The sequence below is a fragment of the Xiphias gladius genome, chromosome 1 (genome assembly GCF_016859285.1).
Source record: "Xiphias gladius isolate SHS-SW01 ecotype Sanya breed wild chromosome 1, ASM1685928v1, whole genome shotgun sequence".
NCBI lineage: Eukaryota > Metazoa > Chordata > Actinopteri > Istiophoriformes > Xiphiidae > Xiphias > Xiphias gladius.
The window spans coordinates 16,063,865-16,089,539 of record NC_053400.1 but is presented as its reverse complement, the minus strand read 5'-3'; the positions used below and the strand labels follow the sequence as shown (position 1 = coordinate 16,089,539).

At 38.7% G+C, this 25,675-nt stretch overlaps 1 protein-coding gene across 1 annotated transcript in view; it reads right to left on the bottom strand.

The window, feature by feature from the left end:
- LOC120789161 (CUB and sushi domain-containing protein 1-like) overlaps nt 1-25,675 on the bottom strand; it is a 298,034-nt gene that overhangs the window by 7,875 nt on the left and 264,484 nt on the right. Inside the window, exons 59-70 of the mRNA XM_040125711.1 lie at nt 21,838-22,023; nt 18,136-18,312; nt 17,326-17,511; nt 11,279-11,452; nt 11,082-11,148; nt 10,695-10,801; nt 9,061-9,134; nt 7,543-7,654; nt 7,123-7,302; nt 6,621-6,683; nt 5,658-5,819; nt 4,133-4,245 (exon numbers count right to left, since the gene is read on the bottom strand). Coding sequence (XP_039981645.1) covers nt 4,133-4,245; nt 5,658-5,819; nt 6,621-6,683; nt 7,123-7,302; nt 7,543-7,654; nt 9,061-9,134; nt 10,695-10,801; nt 11,082-11,148; nt 11,279-11,452; nt 17,326-17,511; nt 18,136-18,312; nt 21,838-22,023 — 1,601 coding nt within the window. The remainder of the gene's footprint in view (nt 1-4,132; nt 4,246-5,657; nt 5,820-6,620; nt 6,684-7,122; nt 7,303-7,542; nt 7,655-9,060; nt 9,135-10,694; nt 10,802-11,081; nt 11,149-11,278; nt 11,453-17,325; nt 17,512-18,135; nt 18,313-21,837; nt 22,024-25,675) is intronic.

Below are 25,675 nucleotides of genomic sequence, written 5' to 3'. Positions count from 1 at the left end.
GTTTCACCCTTCCCTCTCCCCTCATCAGCAGCATCTGTCCACCTCTTGCACTCCCCACCTCTTTCTTCTGCCCCCTCCACCATTTTTTGTTTGGAGATTGAAGCAGCAATGTTTTACCCACAAATCCATAATCGAAATTTCATCTTCTAACTTTGAAAAGATTGCTTTTCAGGAACTACACAACTTGGCCATCATCAGCCTGACTCTTCTCCTCCTCCACTCTTTCTGTCATTCACAAGATGATAAATTGGCTGTCTACGTGTCTCCTTCCTTCCTTCTTTCTTAGATCCTTTTTTCCTCCATTCCTGCCTGCTACTATCTTTTTACAATCTACCAACTTGGTTCCTCCGTGCCTCCTTCTCTGGTCTTCTCTGTCAACAACTCAAACAGGATCAGAAGTCTCAACTTCAAATATGACATCAGACCAAGTTAAATACATGGAACATCGCACAAAGCCGACTTTCTTTCTATATATTGTTTTCTTTCTTTTTTTCTAGACACGGATACAATATTACAATGTGCCTGGTTGAATACATTCACAGTTTAAAGAAAGAAAAAAAAGGTTTCTGCATACCAGGGAAGAGAAATGATGAATGGACAGAGCAAATGATCAGTAATTCAACAACACCTCTGTCCAGATTTGTGGATTTATGAGGAGTTTATGAGGACCAGTAACTTCCTGGGGTCTCTGTGGGATGTCTGGCAACCTCATGGTCACAACAAGGCCATGTCCGAAATCACTCCCTCGTTAACTCCTTTACTACTGTCTGTGTGACAGACACGTAGGAGGTCACTCTGTAGTGAGCGGTAAAGTAAGATTTCAGACACTTACAAATCATCAACGTTTTGTGTCATCACTAACAACTGTAGCATTGCACAACGGTAACTTTCTCATCTATAAAGTGCAACGCATTTCATTATGAGATTGTTAGCAGAATGTAGTGTACATACCATGGATACTACTTTTTTGATTCCATTGTTGGAATCATTAAGGACACCCCAAAATTCAGACACTCAAATAAAATAGAAAAGGATAAATACAGTGCAAAATTGTAGTATAGTAAATAGTAAATATGGTATGATTTCAGACACAGCCCAAGACTCCAGGAAGTCACGTACCTGGCAAAACCAAACTTTTGTTTTTCACACTGTTTTTTCTTTCATTTTGTCTTTATATGGGATAATTAAACAAAATAACTGAATTAGTGAGCATTAGTGCTGGCGCTGGTAGAAGGTCTCTTTTTTAATCATTGGTCAGGTTTCTGGTGTTTATACTGAGCTAAGCTAACTGTCTCCTGGCTGTAGCTTCATATTTATGGCACAGACATGAAAGTTGAATTGATCTTCTCATCTAACCCTCGGCAAAAAAGCAAGTAAACTGTTCCTTTAAAATGTCCCTTCACAGTTCAGTGGGTGAAGTCGCAGATGCTACATTACGATACAAACAGATGAAGTTGTTGGGGAATCTGTTCAGTTCTGTGATGAGAGATGCGAATTAGATAAGAGATAAACCTCCATTCTCTATAGTGGCCAACTTAGCAAAATGTTAACTATTGCATGTCTTCATTTTGTACTACATTATACTGTTTATAAACCAGTAGAAGAAAGTAAATATTGTGGATTGGCAAATAAAAAAGGTTTTCATTTAGACAAAACTGATAGCACTTTCAAAGTACATTGTGTGCATTGTAACAAATGTGCATATCATGGAAATATATTTAGCAACGTCACCTAATGTAGTGTAGTGTCATGATACCAGATTCTGACTTTGATATGATACCTGCCTAAATACACTATCTTGATCCTAATACTGAAACGATACCACGGCAAAACCTAAAACATCAGGAAAAGTAATGGAATAATAGATGACTGAACATGGAAGAGAGAGACCCTGTCCTCATTAACTGTCATTTTTAAATCTAATTTGGCTAAATGGAAAACTAGAAAATGCACTCAGTAAAGCACAGACTTCCAACAAGGAGGTATATTGAGTCATTTGTGTTCAATCTACTTTAGTGCACTACTGTAGTGTGCAGGCTAATAATCCTGGGTTTGAGCTTCATCACCAAGTGCCACACTTAAAATTTAAAAACTTAAAATTGTTGATTGCGCTGTGTTTTCTTGTTTGCTTTTTTGTCATACGTGTAAGTATGTACTATGGATTATTAAATTTATAACATTAATAATTGGATTATTGTAAATAAATAGATCAAGGTCATAGTGTTATTGAAGCTTTTTACATGGGATGCAGTAATCTGACTTCCCCTATACTTACTATACAACAGAAAACACTCAGATATGACTCAGTTCACCTCCTTGGCAGAGGTCTGCGCTCTACTGAGGTCTGCACTCTACTGAGCACATTATCTAGCAGTAGAAATAATTATTGACAAAAATGTACATCCCATGATAACCTTTACGAGTACAGTGTTGTTGATCTGCATACTTGTGAACGCCTCATTTTTAGCAGCGTGCAAGTTATGGTTAAGTCAGTGTTAATAGAGATGTTTGCCACATTGGTAAGACAAGACACTGCAGGTGAGTAAGATAAAAATTTGAACCAATAGATATCACCATGAAACTTCCCTAGTTGATTACTTATTTTAAGACAATTATAGTTTGTATTACACGTTTTCATAAATGTTATGTTTACATATATCACTGCCATAAGAAATCTGTTTTTGCCATGTTTTTAGGAGTAAAATGTTATATAAATCAGACTATGAATGATATATGAACAAATCCCTCACTAAAAACCTTCAGAATATAGACAGGAATAAAACTGGAAAATTTGGTGTATGCAGGTGCTACTGAAGTGGTGATTTCTGGCTCAGTGTATGAGAAAAAACGTATTTTGAGAAGATGGCTTTTAAGGATAGGTATTGTAATTGAAATCTACACACACAAATACACAGAACGTAGTAAAATAAACAATTAAACGTGTAGTTTGGATGTTTTCTTTCCACGAGTCCGAAAGAAGACATTTTATGGAAGCAAAATAGCCCAAAATCTTAAAATTGACCAGTGCATGAAAAAACTATGTTTTTGCCTGTAGTGTCTCGCCGTAAGTTAGCCAAATGGAACAGTTATCATTGCCTTGAATTGCCTTGTCAAACTCTGATGGTGAAAAAAGTTTGCTTGTCACAAAATAACTCACACTCGTTTGACTAATTTTTGAAGGCATAGGCATGATGTACTTGTGTTATCTATCACCTTTGCTAACTTGTCGCCCTTTGAATTCTTTGAACAGGTCGGCATGTCTGTCAGCGAGATTCTTTGCCAAGCTGGCTTCCTTGGTCTGCATAGGTTTAAAACATCTTTTACGGACCGACTTAGTGGCGTCTGTGGGCTTGCCCTGACTTTTGGCGGTCTAAGCGAAAATAATGCAGTTATTCGCTTTGCGCGTCTGCCTTCTTGACAAGCCGTGGACGGTGGCCAAGAGGACTTGTATTAGCAGCCATGCCTCAGGTTTTGTCACCATGAAAGCTAAAAACAGTTAGCACACCCACTTGGCCTGGAAGGAGTGGAAGCAGAGCGCTGTACACGCACGCTGCCCCGCTGTTTCAAATTGACGCAACTCATAGGAAATGCACCTCTAATTAAAACACTGTTGCTCTTAAAATACCGATAGTAATAAAATGGGGTATATAAAATGGCAGGGTATTGCGATGTTTTTTTGGTTTCGGTATACTGTGCTACACTAACCTAATGGTGAGAATTTTTAATACAATAACAAATTTCTTTGCTAAAGAGATGGAAACAAAAGCCTCTTGGTAAACCATTTCATTCCTCTTTCTAAAAAAAATGTTAATTATACTTCATTGAATTACAAAATCTGTTTTGCATAATCTGACTGAGGATTTCTCTGGAATTTCAATGCACCTCTCCTGACCCCATCTGATGTACTGTTATTATTATTACATTATTGTTACACAGGAGGGAAGGCCAAAAATTCAGTGTAGTAATTTTTTGGAGTTTAATGAAACATTTATATCCTGTTATTACAATTCTGTTGTTCAGAAATATACACATTCATATTGGGATACTGACTGTGATTACTATTAAAGATACGTGCAAAACCGCTTTTTAGTTTGAAATGCTTGATATAGAAAAATAAGGAGGTTTGTCTTACATGTCCATCCATCGCCCAGTTGTCATTTTTAAACTTGCTGTAGTAATGCTCTGTCGGTCCCTTTACCTGGTAGACTTTCAACAGCAGCTGGTTTTCCTCTGACTTATAGGTACCTAGACAGAGACAGAGAGAGATTAGTGCCTGATCCTGGTACAGTGTCAATAACAGCACATTAGCTTCTAAATTGTGTGGCACTCTGCAGGAAAAAGAGAAAGACATTGAGGTAAAGGTGAAGAGACACAGACAGACAAGGTGGCAAGCAAACAGACAGACAGGTTGAGTGACATTCAGAGAAAAGGAGAAACCTTGACGTTTTGAATTATCATACTCTATTCCCTTCACCAAGCACCTGACACATTACTGGGTAAAAAGAGACGTTTACCCTTCAGCTACATGTCACTACCTGGTTAACTGTAGTGCAACGAACTGTTGCTGTTCTATATGACAAGTCCATGTAAAAGAAATATCACAGATTTAAAATGAAATAATTTTATGTTATGGCAGCCCTAGCTGAACTGCTGATTGTGAAATATTTTGAAATGTCAAAAAATACATGAGTGTTAGTGGAAGAGTCAGATGCTTAAACACTACTATTTTGAAGGTTTTCATTCGACAGTGCAGATTTACCTGCTTTGTAAACCTGCCAGTCATTTTGCAATATACTCTATGTACGTCACAGTTGGTACAGATAAACAGTAGATCAGGTGCACTGGGGTGCTGCTCTGGGAGGCTATGTTGCTCAGGTAATAAATTGGCCCTTTAGACTGGTGTGGTGATTCTGCAGATGCACTGGCGTAGAGGGGCCCAGGCACATAACTTGTTCATAATTCCCCCCAGTGCCTCTGCATGTTTTATTATTTAAGGTATTAATGACCTGTTTCTATTCTCTGTATTCTCTACCGCTCTTGCACTAGACCCTTTTCCTACCTTGCCGACTGAGAGCTGACATGTAGGTAAGAATTGGTGCAATATAGAGTTGCGCCAGTTCAAACCTACAGTGATGCATTTCTGATAGGAGTGAATGAAAGCTGGATCTTTATTATCCTACTGTGTATTTACACCTACAGTAGTGCTTCCACTCGTGTTATTTACACTGCATTTAAAGTCTGCAATTCTTAAACCTTTGAGATGTGATTGCTCTTTTTATCTTGCTGAAAATAAAGTTGGCGTTACAAGACTGGTTCTCAGTTCGACAGGTCCATTTTATTTTCATTTAGCTATCATTTAATAGCACATGAAATTAAGTATTTTCCACCCATTTCTATGTGCTCTTATCTTCTTCTATGTCACTGGGGGTAATTATTTTCAATTTTGCATACATTTTATGACTTCTAACAATCAAGATAGGCTTTGGTGATGAAAATTAAATCTAAGAAAATAAAACTGACAAGAAATTGGTTTACTGGATTAGTTTTATGTATCCGTGTTTCAAGGTCTGAAAAATGAAAATGATATAATGATGGATCTTTCAGAGCAAAACTGATTAGAGTGACTCTAAATAATATCAGTGTTTTCCTTGTTTTACCTGACAGTCTGATTGACACTCCGCTGGTCTCCAGTAATGTGACGTTAACTCTGCCACTGGAAGCATTGAACCCAGTAACTGTAAATGTGGTGGCCTGTCGCTTCCCTAGATACTCGTAGAAACCGCTCCACTCAGAGTTTTGAGAGAAAACATCCACCGGAACTGTAATGGAGAGGAGGTAAAAAAAGATAAACTGCAGCATTGCAGACTGCAGACAACTTTTCCCAGTTACAAGTTAAGAGGACAAGTTAAGAGGTCCTGAACAGGGATGATAGCCAAAAAAATGTCAGGGTTAGGATTACCCCCTTGTGTTTGCCAAAACACGGACAAAACATGCCTACCTCTGGTTCCCTCATAATTGACCGCTGCAGTGGGTAAGTGCCTGGCTGTCTGAATCCCACACTTTCAGAATTATGACTTATTCAAACCTGGCATGTTAACTGGCACGTTACATAATCATGATTTATTCAACACTCAGTAACTTAAGTATTCTTACAAAAATCGCATAACTTTGATCTTTTCCTCTGACGTTAGTCTCTCTCCACTGGCTCCCTCTAAATGCCTATATTGATTATCAAATCCTACTTCAAAATCACAAGGTATTACAAGGTATTACACGTGAATGTTCTCACTGATTTATTAGACTTGCTCTGAGCCTACCTGCACTCTCTTCACAGGGGATAATTGACTGTCAACCTATAAATCTGAAACGAGACTGTTTGTCCAGACAGAAGACCCATAGAGTCAACACTGACTACGACTTCCTTCCTCAGTAGCCATTCCCCTCTGGGACATATTTTGTAACCATCCCGTTTATTAAAAAAACCATATAATGAACTTGGTGTGAAATGCTGTAAAAACAAGCTCCCAAGGAAATGTGTAAGTGTAAGTATATTTAATGTACATCTGCGGCACCTGTAATATAGTGTATGTACGTGTGTTGTAGTTGTTTATTCTGCATACCACGAATCTTGTTCTTCTGGACATCTGACTCTCCTCTGCCTTTGGGATTGACTTTGACTCCAACTGAAACATAACACAGCATTAAGTTAAGTTTAGCTCACTTGACAGGTCTGAGACAACTAAAACCAAGAAAAAACCTAGAAAATTATAATTTAATTGTCCATTACAATGATATTTGGCGCTTCTGGGTGTTCCACAGACAAAAAAGGATCCAAAAATACTAGGCAGAAAGCATCTGGCAGCCTCTTTCCTGTCTGGTTATAAACTTATTGTTTTGTTGTCTTACATCACAGTGCTCACAGCCATCAGCTGCTTGCCTTTGAGACTCGATAGTGCAATGAGTATGTGATAAAAAAAACCAAAAACATAACCCCACAATTCATGGTACGCCCGATGCTGATTTATGAAGGCATAGCAATAATATCAGGGTGATAATCGGTATTTATCTTAAACCATATGGGATTATGACATCCAGTTTAGATTTTAGGTTCCATCTGAATACCTTTACATAGCGGGGGTTTGCCCGACCATCTCCCATCACTTTTACAGGTTCTGTGCTCTGATCCCCCAGACAGATAAAAACCATCTTGACAAGTGTAGATCAGCGTATATCCCAAGGTAGGCAGGTCCATAGACCGAACATCTACATTACTGGGGGTCTCTGGCTGTCTGCATGAATGGGCTGAGTGATGGGGAAGAGAAAAACAAACAGATTTAACACTGACATTAATGCCTTAGACTAAAAAAAACCCAGAAAGTTCCTCTCCTTAAAACCAAATTTAAATTAATAAATATAAGCAACAACATAAACCTCAACAGTAACAACAAAACAGAGCAACTAATTTAAAAACAGTTTTTTTACCACTATTATGAGGACAAATAATAGTTGTACACAGTAATAACAGACATAGTTATTTCTTACCTATACACTCAGGCTGAGTTCCACTCCAGGTTAGATTTTCTAGGCACGTTCTTGTGGTTGAACCGAGGATGTGGTAGCTTTTGCGGCACTTGAAGGAAATCTTACTGCCAACCTACATTACGTAAAAGCACAACAACAAATTCTCTTCAATTGATTGTTAACCCCATAGCCTTGAAACCTGCCACACACAACAGCATGGGGTGGCTGTCATTTAACTTGAAGAAAGTCTTATCTCTTCTTATCTCAAGGAGGTTATGTTTTCACTCGTGTCTTTTTGTTTGTTTGTTTGTCAATAGGATTACACTAAAACTACTGAACCGATTTCCACCAAACTTGGTGGAGGGATTGGCCATGGGCCTGGGAAGAACCCATTAAATTTGGGGTCAGATCCAGTTAAAGGGGGATTCGGGTATTTTTTTTATCACTTTTCTTAACATTGCAAGATACGGCATTTTTCGACATTTTCGTCAATATTTGTCCTTGGTGGAGGTACACGCTCCACTAAGTGCCGTTCTAGTTGTCAAGATAAATAACTTTGAATTAACCTCTTACCTCACTGCTAACTCTTTAAATCACACAAAACAGGAAAAAAAGATACCAACATTTATCATTTTTGTCTCTTTGAGTGGATGTAATCCTTAAGTTTATTAAATACTTTAAATAACATTGTCACTCCTGCACTATTTTTACTAATGATGGTAGTAATCACTTCCTGTCTTTGTAGAGATGTCAAGGGAAATATGACGTGTATGATATCCAATTATATCACAAATTGAAGGATTTGCATGTTTGCTCAAATTCCATTAAGGATTTGATGGCCAATATATTCCATCAACAGGTTTTTATCCATGCTTCAGACAGCCCAATCCCTAAGACAAAAGCAAATATTGCCTGTCATTCATAAAGTCTAATGTTAGGGATCTGGGGGGCATTTTTGACCAGGTCTTTACTTTTCACCTACAGGTTGAGTGTCTGATTGACTCTTGCTTTTTTCCAACCAAGGACCTTTGCAATCCTCAGGCCTATTGTATCTCAGATGGAGATTGTTATGATTGTTAATGCATTATTGCATTATTGCATCTCCTTTTGTCCTTGTCTCATCACATCCTTGAATTATGTAAAAGTGGTAGAATTCTGCTGCTATTTTTTAACATGGTCATCTACGAAATCTCACATACTCATCTATGAAGCCTTTAAATGCATCCTAATCAAGTTTAGAATGAAACCTTTAAACCTTACATAAAGTACTTGTTTACAAAACTCTTGAAGCTGAATTATAATCAAATCATCTTATTAAAATGAGCAGGTTTGCAGAACTGTCAGTTCTCAAAGTCTTTTATTTGAAATGCATACTTACAGTTCTGACCAAGAGAATAGGTTCATACCTCTTACTGAAAACTCTTAACATGAATTTTTAGGCTGCTGTTATAATGGTCTTCTCTGACTAGTTTAACTTGTATATTTAATGTAATTTTAGGATTAAACAGTAGGTTTACAGTCAACCAATATGTTTCTCACCTGAAAGCCCAGTGCCATGACTGGGATACCATAGGCTGGAGTTCCTGGGTCACGACAGCTGTTGAAGGCTGGGTCTGCACACACACACACACACACACACACACACACACACACACACACACACACACACACACCCGTGTTAGTTCAGATCATGTTGCATGTAGCCTTCAGTATAACGTCAGCGAATCCTGGTCTGGCGCCACAGTTATCTGGGTATGCCTATGGATTCTAGCAGACCCCAATCTATGGCGTCAGGGCAGGTAAAAAAAAAGCCATCTCCTTTGACCTTGGCTACTACAGCAATGCTGCTTCACTTTTATCAGAATGGCGCTTTTTTCCCAAATAACCTCAGACAGCTACCCAATGTCTCAAGGAGAGAGGACATTGAGCCTTTCAGAAAGATTTTCTGCTGTTTCACCTGAGACCTCAAGGCCCATGCTTGACCTGTATAACCCAATAGAAAATCCCCTAACACCCACCTCGGCTTGTGCCTTTAGTACTTATAATAATGTACAGAAAAATAAAAGAATGGCATCGTACAACAGCAATTTTAAAAGAAAAGCTACAAGAAGTACTGCAGTACTGGTCAGGGCATACTATACGAGTAACACCATGGATAGATTTTTATAGGGATGTATTATATGAAAAGTAATACAGTTATTTTTAGCAGAGTAACATGACAGAAATTCTTTGATTGCTGCGGTGTTTCTACAAGGCTGCTTTACATCTAAGCTATTACATAATAATTCAGCCTTTAGCTTGTCATCTTACAACTTGTTCCACAACAAACTTCCCAAAAACCTCGATTTTGCTTCAAAAATGAAGGACTGCTTTCCAAGATGAAATCTTTAAAGAAATCAAATACTGATATCAAAACTACAGTGACTGATTAGATAACATCTCCAGCTCTGTCTGCACAGGAATACTAAAAGGTGTCTATGAGTAAGTGCCACAATTTTGTTTACCAGTAATCTGTTTACACAGAAGTTTAATCATTACTTGTTAAAATGTCTGTTCGTCCACAATTAATATGTAACATTTCAAAGATTTACAGGAACATTCTGTCAATGCTGGTAATGTTGTTTCTCAAATTTATGCAAATTTGTCTGGGTGTGATGTAAAAGAGTGTTAGGAGCATTGATGACTATGCTATATCGGAATTTCCTTAAAAAGTGAGCAAAAACAAGTAACAGCAAATTTCTTGAGATGAGAAAACTAAAACACAAAAAAAGGTTTCTCAGCCATTTTTTTCTCACTGCCCCAGAAATAATTAACACGATGAACCTATTTTTTAATATGCAGTTTGGAGTTCACATATTTAAAGATATAATACGGATTTTATGGATTCATAATGGACATACTGCTAAACATTAAGGGTGTGAAGCCCTACACATACAAAATGAGTCAGTGGACAAAAATATTATAAAAATTTAATGTATCAAGTGGTTTGATAATTCCTAAATGTATGTATACATGTATATATGTATTTAGGAATACACACATACATACATGTATGTATATATTTTGGGGGTACACCATGGCGATACACCATCATGGCAGTATACTTTCAGAAACACATGCACACTTAGTGTATCTGAAGGCAAGCAGTACTTTGTGTGTTGCCTTTTAATCACCTATACAGGCTGGTTGCTGGCCACTCCAAATCCCACTGGCCTGACAGAGTCTGGAGGCAGAGCCTACCAGCAAGTAGGGGGCATGGCAGTAAAACCGGACCTCTGACCTATGTAGGAAAGCAAATATTTAATGACACACACACAAAAAAAGAACAAATACAAGTGACGAGCTGAACTGTTTCAGGTGTAGTTTGATTATTTTCGGGTATGACATTACATTTAAACATGTTTATGGTGAAGAACACGCAAAAAGTTTAGAGCAGATTTCAAAAGTATTCTTAAGCATATATATGTATATATATATATATATATATATATATATATATATATATATATATACGCACACACAGTATATGCAGGCAGTAATTAATACATTTAACCACTGACCGGTATGAAAAGGCGTTCCCCTCTCTGAATCCTCCTCCGGGAGATCCAGGATCGCCACACAGGACAGCTTGAAACACACAACAATGACAGTTAGCGCTCCTGCTTGGTTTACACTATTAAAATTAGTGATGTGACGAACATCACTGCCGCAGATGATGCAGCAGTTTAAACAATATGTAGTGAACCAGCTAACTTACGTAGACACTGTGGTATGTCTCCTGTCCATGTCCCATTCCCCTCACAGGTTAAAACAGCAGGAGTGGACAACTGGTAACCATGGAAACAACTATAACTAATACTTGATCCCCATGAATGGTCTGTCCCTTCCACTTTCCCATGATGTACTTGAGGAGGAGGTCCACACTGGATCACTGGAACACACACACACACACACACACACACACACACAAATGATAATATAATGTCCATTAACATAGCTCGAGGGACAACATGTACACATGTGTGTGTGTGTCTGTGTGTAGTTTACAAGTTTCTCTTCACCAGGTGGTTGGTTTCCCACTATTCTAATACTGTTGTACTCAAAACTGAAAATTACTCATAGCTGTGACTTTACGTCTATTTATGTATTCTGTCATGCTTTGGGTTCCATGCAATATATAGTATACTAATATAGGCTCCAGCAAGTGTGTGAATGAACATTGCTTAGATGTTGTTTTACACTGACATTGGTTTTACACTGTAACTAGCAGTAAGAAAATAAATACTTTAACAAGTAGTATGCCATTAATAGCTTATGTGGTTACAACAGGGATATTTATACTTCATTTCATCTTTGGTTAACACCTATTTAGTGATTTTTTTTCTTCAGTAACAACAAATAAATCAGCACCAAATAACACAATAAGTACACAGAAAGACAAAACGGCAGTTAAGACATGTCCCTGGTGGATATGCAGTCCTAAGATGGGAAAGATGTGAAGCAACAATTGTAACAATACCTTTCTGAAGAAAAGCCTGATTTAAAAAGAATTTTTAAAATTTCACTTTGTAACATTTGCAAAAGCCAGAAACTTCCATATTCAGGCTCAGTGTATATGACAAGCTGGCTACTGATGGGAGGTGTGACATCAAGTGAAAACAAAGAATAGCAAAAGCAGCAGACAGCCGTGATCACCATATGGACATTGACTGTCCTAAAGCAACACATGACCCTAGGTCACCATATTTAAGTTGCTAAACCAACAGACCAGCCATGGTCACCATAAGGACTGAGAGTTAAGTAAAGGACTTTTGGATTTTAGCTTTGCCTGTGATGCCATTCCTGCTTCCACTTTGTGGTTATTGGGGATTATATGTGTTATTGTTAAAGTCTGCTAAATTAAATGCTGACAATATTATCCACAAGACAAGTTTTCCATTAACCTTTTTATGAAATGTCGTCCTACTTTTAACATATTTATACTGAAACTCAATACATGGGATTTCTATTTATGTAATGCTAATGACTCACACAAACCTACAGCTACTTTGAAACTTGATTTCATAACTGCTAGTGTACATATCCAATATTTATATCAAAGAGTCCGGCATATCAAATTGATTAGTTTGCATTAAAAAGACATCTGTTATATACGGAGAGTTGACAACACACTGTTTATGCATGGTGAGGTTACAGCGTCTTTTCAAGATTTTACAAACTCAATTTTGTGCATGCATCTGCGTGCGCCTGTGTGTGTGTTCATACAGGCAAGTATGTTGTATGGGCATGCACGTCTTTGCATAATTTCATATCACCCTGATAAACATCTTTGTGTGTGTGTTTGCCTAACTCCCAAAGATAATGATAACCATCTGCATGGTTTCAAACATCTAATAAAGTCAGTGTAATTCTCATCTAACCGGGGGACAGATGGTTTCACGCTCCATTCACTCTGCTATGATGATATACAGTGCACACAACCATACACAGAGAGAGGGCGACAGACAGACAAAGATAACCATACAGACATGCACACACGAACAACAAGTACATGTTAATGTACATGTTAATAAGCAAGTGCTGAAATGAAGATGGATAGAAAGTAAGAATAAGAATGCAGTAATGCTGCAAAAATAAATCCCTCCAACACTTGATTTTGTTTCATCTCTGCCAAACTTTTCTCTTATTTTCTTTTTGTTTTTCTCAGTCTCTCTGTGTGTCTCTGTTGCATTGTGCCTACTCTTTTGGGTGCAAAATCAAAGTGCAATTAAGAAAAAAAATAGTTTTGAACTACCAAAAAACAAAAAACAAAAAAACAAAAAGCAAGGTTCCAGACAACTCACGGGTGCTTGGCAAACTAATCACTTGACTAATTCTGGTTTCATATGTCACCTGTGTCCTCGCATGTTCTCCAAAACCATCCTCCCAGACTTGAAAAGTGTTTCTTCACTCTACTTGTTATGTTTCCTGTTAGTCTCATAAAAAAAAACATCTAGACACTTGCACACAAGTCAATGCCAAATCCCACTTTCTTAACGCATACATTCATAATTTTTCCCTATTTCTTCCTAAAAGCAGTTTTGTTGTTAGGCGTCAAACTCCAGATGTCTTAAAATAGAATAAAACATTGTTATTGACTTCAGCAATTCATCATTTTCCATACATGAGCTCTACTTGGACGACCCACAGGTAGATTCAAACTGGTCCAGGTACATAAATCACTCTGTGCCAAATTAGGTAAATCTTACATTACAACGCCTTATTTGACTCTTTTCAAACTAACCAAATTTTGGCCACACAACTGTCTGAGCTGGTGAACACTAGACAGTGCTCTGTGCGCAGCTGCCTCGGTAGTGTTTACCATAAGTCTGCATGCGAGGCATTTAGGAGGCATCTGTAAATTTTAGCTACAGAAATAACCTGGGTTACACTCTCTCCCTCTAAACTGCATACAGTCTCTGAATTCACATCAGTCACATGCCGCGCCACCTACCACCAAAAATACATTCTCAACCTGTGGGAAACACTGCATTTCATATTCCACACCCATATTTCTCCTGGTCTCTGATGCCCAAAGAACAGTAGTGTCTGTAATTGAAGGCTTTCTGAACTCTTTTATCTTCTCTTGTCTCCCATGTTGTGAATACACTGGTTTCACTTCACATGAGACGGGAGGAGTAACTCATCCCCGCTTGCTTACCCCCACCTCTGCTCTTCTCTCTGCCATTGCGATCATTGACTCCTTTCCTTCTCCCCACCCTTTCTTCTTTCCTCTCACGTCTCGCCACTGTTCTTTCTTACACTTTGGTCCCCTGCCTCCTTTCTGTCTTCCTACTTCTTTTTCAATCTCTCCCCTCAGCCCTTCGTCTCTTTCTCCCTGCACTTTTTTTCCCGTCCCTCTGTCCCAGGTCAAGTCCTCTTTTATCCTCTGCCTTTGCCTTGGTCTCCTTCTCACACCGCTATTGCCTCTCCCTCCCTCACTTCGTCTTTTAGGCATATGTCTCTTGGTGCAATTCACCCAGCCAACACATTTTATGGGCTTAATCCCTTTTCTCACTGTGTGTTTACAGGTTTGGGGGCAGGTATTGATTTGCCTCTTTGTTTCTCCCATCACTTGTTTCCTCTCTCTCACTTGCTTCTCTGTTGTTTTCTCCTTGTAGCCCCACATCGTTTTTTCACTTTTTCCTTTCTCATTCACACACTTGATTCCCTTTTTTTCTACCTCCCATTTTCCATCTTTCTTACTTTCTGCATTACTCTGTCTTTTTGCGTTTTTGTGTCTCTAATGCTTTCTTCCCCTACACCTTCAGCCCATCAATTCTTCCTCTTCCTCTCTCCACCTTTAACTCCTTCATTCTTTCTTTCTCTCCCTCCCTACACTATCCCTCCCCCTCACTGCTTTGCTTGCTCAATCCCTCTTCATTTTTATGTTTCACTTGATTCATTTCGCCTGTAAAGCCACACTTTTATGGCTTAAAATTCCTTTATTCAATATGTTTCTGTCTGAGCATGTGTGCCTGGGTGCGAAGAAGCTGTTGTTCCAAAACAGGATCAAATGAAGGCTTGTGGAATGTTTGAAGTGGGTGAAAACAGAGGGGATGAAAACAGGGGAGCTGAACAAAAAGATGTGAACAGTAGAAGTAGGACCTAAAAAGGAGTAGAAAAGTGAGAAGCAAAGGAGGGCAGATAGAGAAAAGACAGGAAAGGAAACAAAGGAAGAGAAACAGAAAAAGATAGAGGATTTGTAACATCTTCGTACTTGTGTCTATCCCTTTCTTTCCCATTCTTTCTTTTGTCCTCTAATTTTCACTTTTCAGTTTCCTGCCCCAGTCTCATTCTCTATCACCGACATTATCTTTTACTTCCCTATTTTTCCCTCTATCTGCATCTCTCTCTCTGGTTACCTCTCAGTAGCTTCTCTGCCTGCTTTCTCAGTTTTTTCATCTCAGTTCAAAGCCTCTGCAACTGCAGGAGCCAGCAGGAGATTTTCTGTTTGTGGGAAGAAGCGGCAGGGAGGATCTCAGGAAACATTCCCTTTTACTGTTGTTGAGTATCATGGTCTAAACTCTAAATATGGGCTGTTGTAAAACTCTAGCTCATTTTATTTTAATGCATTCTTTTTTATTTTCCCCTTTGTGTTTGTGAAAAACAGAGGGGTTTCAGGAGATAAACCCTAATTTAACACTCTCTTACTGTAAAGAGCAATGTGAATCTTCCTTTGGCCTCCCTCTAATGTACTGTTAAAGACAAAATCTATTATGTTAGTATGCCAGCTTGCATTGAAAGACTGTTGTTCTTATTCAATTTGTCACTTGATTTTGTGGGGCTTTTTGGTGCAATTGCACATCTCTATAACAGTAATTACAAGTTTAAGTCTTTATTGTTAAGTACCTTGTTATAAGATTTCTGTTACATTGAGACTTGATACGTTCCACTTCAAGTCCATGTTCTATATGGTGCTCAGCTGCAGTGTATAATTTAACTAAATGTTGGTGAGTATGTTTGCTAATGGGGTTCAGTCGCTCAAAATCCATAATGCTTTGCTTTCATCTCATAGACAAACACAAAAATGTATCAGTAAATTTAGGATACATTTATACATAAAGATGAATTATTGATCGGTGATGGGATGCCAATATCAACTCTCAGAATTTAATTAAATGTTCATAATACATGCTTGCCCACACCATACTCTACTTAAATTAGTTTTTTATAGTATATAGTTCGGTACAGTTCAAGTTTTTCATTTTTGAGTCCTATCCATCTTATTTTATTGATAGTTGTTATTGATGTTAATTTAATTTTTCAGGCACTGCAAACTGTTTAATATTTGGTGTAAAATGTGTCTCTCATAACGTATTTTATATATTTATATGTTTTTACTTTACTCTTAAATATAGACACTGGTATTGGCCTCAAAAGACCTACTATGGGTTGGACTCTACTGCAAATGATCAGATCCATTAGCAAGTTGCAGTATTCCTTGAACTACTATCCTGCAGATCCCTCGATGCAGATTCTATTTTTGAACTCACTAGAATTATCGCCACGCGGTTGTATGCCTCTGCCAACCTTGTTGCTGTTAACATCCATGTCTGTCCAGACTCATATAATATGAGTAGTGAAGACTTTGAAGGAATTTAATAAAAGGTATTAGTTTATTTTTTGGTTAAATGGAAGTTATTGACATATTGACATGTATGATTCCAGTGAATAATTTTCAGTGAGAAACATGCTGTCTTCACTTAGAGACAAGTTTTACAGAAGAATACAGAGGACTGATAGAGAGCTTCGTCACATGGTGCAATGACATTCACTTGAAGCACAATATCAGCAAAACCAATTAGCTTTTAGTGGACTACCAGAGGAACAGGAGGCTCCCTGTCCTGGTTGTCATCTAGTGAGAGGAAGTGAAGAGTGTGTACTCCTACGAGTCAAATCATTAAAAAAACTGGACTGGACTCACAACAGTGAGGCCCTATTCAAAAAGGGACATAGCAGACTGTTCTTCCTGAGGAAACTCATATAATTCAGTGGGTGCAACAGGCTCCTGTGAGGTCACAGTGACCTTGACCTTTGACCACCAAATCCAATCAGTTCAGTCCGAGTGAACGATTGTGTCAAATTTGAAGAAGTTCCCGGCTTTCCTGAGATATTGCGTTCGGGAGAATGGGATGGACAGACAGACAACCTGAAAATATAATGCCTCTGGCCACAGAATAAAAAGCAGGCACAAAAAGTTGCCATTCTTGTCCTGTTTTACTTTTACTGGGAGCAGTTATTATGAATGTTAGTTCCTCTCACCTTTACAGCTGGGTTTGGTTTGGTTCCAGGTTCCATCTTTAGTACATCGCAGAACGCTGTGTCCAGGTTCAGGTGGTTCCATCAGGTGACCAGGGTTACAGCGGTAGGTCACCGTGTGGTTGAAGGTAAACTCACGTCCAAGATAGATCCCATTGGCTACTGGCCCAGGGTCTCCGCAACTGATCACTAAAGGATGTGAGAGAAGTTTTATAGGACAAGTCATGAATACAGTGTATGTAGTGTTTATCTGTCAGATGGTGATATTCAAGCAGGCCTGCAGTAGTGTCGTAATGCACCAGGGCAGTAACATTTTTTGATAAATCAATCTAATCTTTTTTACTATATCTTACTGTTCCTTCTAGCATAGTCAGAAAAAGTGTTTATACCTCTCTCTGCCTGCCTCTTAATCTCGCCCTCCTATGATTTTTTTAAGGTCTACCTTCCTTAACTTCCCTGAAGCACATCCTTGCCTCATTTCATCTACCTCCCAACTCATTCCTTTTACCCAAGCCTCTGTCTGGCTCGGTTAAACACTACAAGTTGAAAACTCAGACACAACAATCTTCTACAGTTCTGCATCTGCACAGCAACAGGCCACCCAGGCCGTCCATGCACAATTTATGCTAGTCTTGCATCCTTTACTAAAAAAACATTACTTTACATGTGCCAACACTATTTGAAGTACTAGCTTTGGTGCTATAGCTAATAAAGCTAGTTCAACCTTTACAATTTTTTCATAATGACTATACCCCTGCTGTTTCCACCAATAGCAACAATAGTAATGAAGCATTACTTTTGAACCTATCCTACCAGTGCAGTCTGGGGGTTGTCCTGTCCATGTCCCATTTGTTGTGCAATGTCTCGTGGTCAGGCCTGATGTTTTGAAGCCTTCCCAGCATGCATAAGCCACCGAGCTGCCGAAGGTGATGCCATCACTGAAGACGATTCTGCCGTGTGCTGGGGTGCCAGGGTTACCACAGGATACAGCTGAGAATTAAGGAAATATTAAACAGCAGTGACTAATCATACTGATAATATCAGTGTGAGCAATACTGTCTTGCTGTCACTCAAGGCTGATCAGCTGTAGGCTGCAATAATGAGATTATCACTGGAGTCAGCTGGAAATAACATAAAATATGTCCTTTAGGCAGTGGGGCTGATTAATAACTAAAGGTTGTTGGATTGATTCCCAGCACTGAATGGCAGATGTACAGTGTTCCACTTATGTGCTACAAGCTGGCAGGAGGACGGTAGTACATCTACAGCACCCACTATAAGTGCCACTGAGCTAAGCACCAAGCCTTAAAATGCTCCAAGGACAAGGTTCTACCTCCCAGGTTCTGCCTCTTGTTAAAATACAAGACATGATGTCTGCAGATATGTCTGCAACAGTGTTTTGAATAAGATCATCATGGTAAGATGTCCAGCAGCTGTGGAAAAAAAACAAATAAGAGAAAGAAGCAGTATTGGTCATGCAGCAGGGTTGTGAAGCTTATTATCAGTCAGTATTTGTGGACAATGTCCTTCTGAAGTTATCTTGGGGAAAACAAAGTCTTAGTGTTGAGAGCACAGAGAATACATATTCATTATTTGAGAATGGCTGTATGCGTGACATAGCAACATCCATCAAGACACAATGGTGTTTATCTTCACAGCTGCCTCAACGGGCTCTACAGTAAAGCCTATACAATGCGTTTTTCTCACAGTGAAACTTTTTTTTTCTTTCCACAAATCAAAAGCTAGGATCTCTATCCATCCTTAGATTTCTCTGTTTTTGAACCAGCGCTGGTCAGGTAGATTGTATGACAAAACTGCGAGAGAAGACACAAGAATCATGAAGGGGAAGCACTACGGCTCTGGTCTAAAGTAGTGATCCATCGATCTAACGTTTGCTGGCGCAGCACATTAACAGAACAGACAGGAATTAGCAACTACCCACAGCAAATTTCACTAATAAGATCATGACAGTTGACGGCCTTTAACAGTCAAACACCTATTGATGGGATTCATTAGTCAGAGCCCTTAAAAGCTCTGTCCAGTGTGACAGGGTGTGCAGGTGAAGCACATCATGCAAAGCTGTGTGTGTGTGTGCGTTTACAGCAGCTTACCGTTTGTGCCCGTGTGTGTAATCAGTATATGTGGTGTGAGCAACAGTCTGTATTCGTGTGTGTATTTGTCTGGATGTGTGTATGGATTTGTTATATTTGTGTCGCAGTGATAGATGTCTCATCCTTTCTGAATCAGCTTTTAACCACTATTAGCTTAATGAAAAACAACTTTAGACAGACATAAATGATTAGCACTACACAAATGCAAATGTGTGTGTGTGTGTGTGTGTGTTTGGTTGTCTATAATACTAAAGGGCTAGACTGTCAAAATACAGTACATGTAGGCAAACCATGACTCAAAATAAAAGTAAAATTCAGTGCTTAACTGTCAGACAGTTTCAAACAAACATTGTCCACAAAGTTGGACAACGCCTAGATATCATTTCAGTTTAGAGTCCTGTGTCTTGTAGAATTGGGTTGCCTCTGTTAAAGAGTTTTATTCCAAAATGAGATACAATATGAAAATATTGATCACTGGCATGAAAGAAAACCACATTATGGATTTCTATTAACATTATGAGTGATTGAAAAAAAAAATGAAAATTTTTGAGTAGCAACGTTCATAAGATTGGCCTTAATTTTTTAAATATAAAATTATTGAGCAAAATATATTGCATTTCGGTATGAAACATTTCAAACAAAAGTTGCAAATTAGCAGCTACATGTATTTATTTATGCGACTAGATCCACTGCTTTATTCTTGTCATTTAAGTCAGTTTGGCCTTTATGCTTTTCAGCATTCTATATTTAGTATACTGGTGGTGTTTTGGGTCACAGCCACACAATAATATAGAAGAGTACACGGAATGAATGTATGATTCACCCTTCCTCTCACTATCCAGTAAAATTGTTCTGCTAGAACAGTTCACCTATCTAAATGAATCTAGAATCTGCATCAGAGTACCATGGAGTTAATGTCAGCAGTGTTTTATTCAGCCCACCTAACATAGTTGGTAATAGGGAAGGTAACATAGGCAGCAGCTTAGGATTCCAGTGTCTCTAAAGCAGTATAAACCCCCTGGGTTTAAAGCGTGTCTTTGAAATCTGTCGTTGTATAGGATGCACCTTATTACCAGAGTGTTGTGGAAGTTACAGCTAAGTCAGTTAGGAGTGACATACTTCAGTCCTTTGTATCTGGGCCACACAGATATAAACATACACACACACACACACACACAGACACACACACACACACACACACACACACACACACACACACACACACACACACACACACACACACACACACACACACACACACACATCTACACACTTGAATCTCCATATTTTTTTAGTTTTTTTTTTACAAACTGCTACTCCCATAAACCCCTCACATTATGCGAACTTGAAGTTGTGAAGTTTTTTTTCAGTTGAATGACACTTTAGTTAGTGGTCAGTCTACATATCAAATCACCATGTACGGCAAAGGCACGATAAATGGTTTATTTTGTGTTGTGTTGCAGTTGTGTGAATTACAGGTTGGAGTGATTAAGTGAGATATCAGCTGAAGAATGAAAATTCATAGTGTACTTTAAGTTTAACTTCTATATAAAATGCATTTCACTATACTGTATATATATATATATATATATATATATATACTTACTTCTACTTATTTTTTTTTAATTACATCCATCTCAATGCATGCATGTATAAGCAATGTGTAAGCTTCCCTTACATTATACTTATATTGTACAATTTACAGTATACAATGTATATAATGTGCTTTAAGCTATGTTTGGTAACAAATGTGTTGCTTACTGTCACTAGTATGCCAAGTAGCCTGATAGTACTGTATTCTCCAAAGAATAGATTAAGCTGCTCAACCTGGAGCCTGAGCTGATTTATTTTCTCATAAAACGCTGAATAATTAAGTCTATATGTCACAACTGCACTGTTCATACAAAAATCTGCAGCGATTACTTTTAAAATAATGTATATTTTTACAGCATAGCTCTATAGAATCTGGGTGTGGGACCCAAAGGTAACCTCATATAAGACAGGGTTAATTTTCTATAAAAATGTATCATGTTTTCTAAACCGACAGTTCAGTATATGCTATGTTGTCATATCCATGGCCCTTGTATAAAGTAAGCCGCATGCTTTTACTATAAAACAGGGTCAATAATAGGTGCATATAAATAGAAAGCAGTGCAAAACAACTCATTAATATCTACAGTACTTTGACTCTAGGAGAAATTAACTGTTTTGATATTCAATACTAAATAAACAAGTGCCATGATAGAATTAAAAATTTCATGAAAAATAAAGGTGCTGTGTATGCTGTCTGAAGTGTGAGTTGCATTATGGGTTTTTAATGACTCTTGTTCCATCTTTCAATAGAAGTCAAAATTTTAACATAGCCATATGCGTCACGTAAAAGGTTGTTGCTAGGCTTCCCCACCTTGACAGACAGGCTGTGTGCCACTCCAGGTGCTATTATGAAGGCAGGTCCTTTCAGCTGAGCCAGTCAGACTATATCCTGCTTCACAGCTGAAACGCAACAAGCTCTTGGTTTTAAATTCTTCCCCTCCCAGACGAGCACCATGGGGAGGGATCCCTGGGTCTCCACAGATTCCTGGACTTACACCTATGGTGAGAAAAGAGACATAAAGTTAATGTACCAGACACACTCTAACAGCAAGACACATACACAACACTGAGGCAACCAAGAACACCCACGCAGTGCTGAACTGATGAGACACAAACAGAAACCGAGGTAACCGCATGTACTGCAAAGCTAAATACCCTCGATACAGTTAATTTGAAACAACAGCTGCATTCAACTGATGTACATTACCCTCCTAATAGGTTCTAGTGATTTTATGTAATTCAATGTTAAAACACAGGCTCAGGAGTTAGTCTCTCACTGGGGCCACCATGCTAAAAATATAAGCGTGCATTCATGCTACGGGTCAGCAACATCCACTAATAAGCATTTGTGATGTTAGTCATCTCATAACCTCTGTTGCAGAAAATGCACAAATACTTTGCCTACTCAGCCTTTCATATACAGTGAAACACACAAGCATGCACCTACCCAGACATGCAAACTTTGTAAAACTGTACTTTGCATTTAGGCTGTACCAAATTGTTCTAGCATTAAAAGCACTGAGCGTGTCACAATTTTAGCAGCTTAAATTCCATCGGGGATCGTAGGGATTTGTGAGTTTAACAGGGTACAGCTCCAAATGCAGCGTCTTGCATCTCAATGAGGTCTTCAGCTGCAGGATGGATTCTGCCCTGCTGAGCGTTCTGTTTTGAGGCCAGCAGAGTAAGCTAATTGCATTTCAGCTGTAGAGACAGTTGATGCTGAGTTTGGAAATGATCAGTCGTAGTGTTGTGGGATCTGCATAAGCCTACTGTAGAGCAACACTTACAAACTGAGTAGTAAACCAGGACTCTTCCACCTCCCTTCCCCTGCCTGTCTGTGGCTTCAACTCCACCATGCCACCAGAATGTAGACTCAGCTTAGTCTTGTTTCACCCTTTGTTGTTGTTGTTATTGTTGTACCTCTTTGCTTGTTTGAGGTTTTGCTAATTTTTGTCTCCCTCTATCTGCAGCATTCCCCGGCCTGACTGCTGCCACCATACCTCTCCTGCTTTGCCTGGAAACGGCACTGGATCAATTCAGCTCTCCATGGCTGTCTGGACTCTCTCTGCCTGGCTTCCCTCTGCCAATTCCCCTGCCTGGCCCCGCTCAGCTCCCCTGTTCCTGTCTCAGCCTTGGAATCTCACTGCCTGCCTGAACCTTTCCCCTGGTTCCTTGTCACCCAGCCTCTGATCTCCTCTGGCCACAAAGACTCTGCTGCCCATTCTCTACAAATAATGTCAGTTTGTTAATAGTTATCCCTTGTTCAAATTCCTAGCCTCTGCCTTTGTGTTCTGCACTTGGGTTATCTAAACCAGCTCTGTAATAAAAGTAGGCACTCTGTTTAGACTAGCACCAGCTAGTAGCAAGCAAATTACTAGACTTTTGTATAATACTGTTTAAAAAGAGGTTGGAAAAATTGTGAAATGTTTTCTCCCTATGCCTTATGTAAATGGGACAGATTTTTTTTTATTTTTGGAGAGCAATGAGGATACAATGTGCAAGGAAGGCCTGCATGGTCATAGACTGGCTTGTTATCAGTATGCTAGAGGGTAGATATTTATAATCAAATACAGTTAGGTAAATGAGTCTTTGGACAGTAACACAATTTTCTTCATTTTGCCTGTGTACACCACCACAATGGATTTGAAATGAAGCCATCAGGATGTGATTGAATTGTGGACTTTCAGCTTTAATTCAACAGGGTTTAACAAAAATATCACATTAACTGTTTTGGAATTATAGCCATTGTTTTTACACAGTCCCTTGTTTTTCAGAGGCTCAAAAGTAATTGAACAATTAACTGACGGTCAGTTTGATGGCCAGGTGTGGCCCTCTTCCCTCATTATTTCATGACAAATAAAGCACATAAAGAGTCTGGAGTTGATTCCAATTGTTGAATTTGGATTTGGTAGCTGTTCATGGGAACTTTCAATATACGATCCAAAGAGGTGTTGATGCAAATGATGGAGGCCACCATTAGGCTGGAAAAACAAAACAAACCTATCAGAAGTCTTTCTTTGGTGAAGAAAAACCCTCCAGTACATCTAGCCAGGTCAAGAACACTCTACAGTCTACAATCAAGAGGGGCCTTTATGAATGTAAATGCAGAGGGTTTAACACAAGGTTCAAACCACTGGTACCACTCACGAACAGAAAGGTCAGATTAGACCTTGCTAGAAAACTGCTAAAAAGCCAGCTCTTGAACTAGATTCTTCGGACAGAGGAAACCAATATGAACTTGTACCAGAAGGATGGGAAGAGAAGAGTATGGAGAAGTAAAGGAACGGCTCATGACCCAAAGCACTACATCATCTGTCAGACATGGTTGAGGCAGTGTTATGGCATGGGCATTAATGGCTGCCAATGGAACTGGGTCACTGGTGTTTATTGATGATGTGACTCTTGATAAAAGTAGCAAGATAAATTCTGAACTGTATAGGACTCTACTATCTGCTCAGATTCAGCCAAATGCTGCACAACTGATAGGACAATGCTTCACAGTACCGATGGATAATGACCCAAAACGTGCTGCAAAAGCAACCCAAGAGCTTCTACTTTTGAGCCGCTGAAAACAAGCAACTATATAAAAATAGCTGTAAAATGTAAATTGTGTCACTGCCCAAATACTTACATACCTAACTATATATAACCAGCTTGATACAGACACAGTCACTTAGTAAATGGGTTGACAGACTTTAAATTATAAAATCATTAAATCACATACCAGTTTATTCTGGTAACTTATTTGTGTTTGCAGTTTTGGAAACTGCAAAGTCTAGTCCGGAAACGCATTCTCATATGTGGGTAGATTTAGACCTCAGTGCCATTTTTCAAATTATGATACAATTGTGAAGAATAATCTTCACCTATGTAGTGGCCTTGTTGACAGTTTGGCATTGCAATTATCTGCAAACAATACCCACTGATCTAAAAAGTCAAAACACAGACCTGAGTCTGGAATTGCTATGAAATTCTGAAACAGAAATTATAAAGGCACCAGTCTGCTAAAAAATGTCAATCATATTTCCCTGCCAGTTCTTGTCAGTACCTGTTATTGTCATTTAGCATAGTAAAGGCTATATAGGTGATATTATGCAGTATGCTATGCTGGAGCAACAACACACAGAAAACTGAAGTGATACTATTATTTGACAGCTGCACCATTTTTATCTCTTGGTCACTAAATAAACGGGTTTCATTCTTCCGTTCGCTCTAAGGTCACAGTTTTTATGTTTAGCACTTTTTTTTATTGTTTTATTCTTTTTTATTGTTACTGAAGTTGTTTCGTATTTTAGTGGTTTTTATTTGTGTTTTATTTATGTGTCCTGATCTATCACCAGCACTCTCCCTGGCAGTGGTTTGGAGATATACAGTAGCTATGTGTATTTGTTTTGTTGTAAAAATCTTCGTCAGTTAAAAAGCATATATTTTAATTTCATGATGCACATTTCCCTGTTGCTACTCTCAATATAGATGATCTTGATTTCAGTGTGATTCACTGTGATTGCTGGAATATTGCTATAGATTTAGAAACACTCAGCCTGAACAGCCTGTATGAAATGCATGGCAACTTGACTGACTAAATATCTAAGCTCTACTATTCTACTAGCTGAAAACCACCAAGCATGCTTCTTCAAAGACCGGTGTCC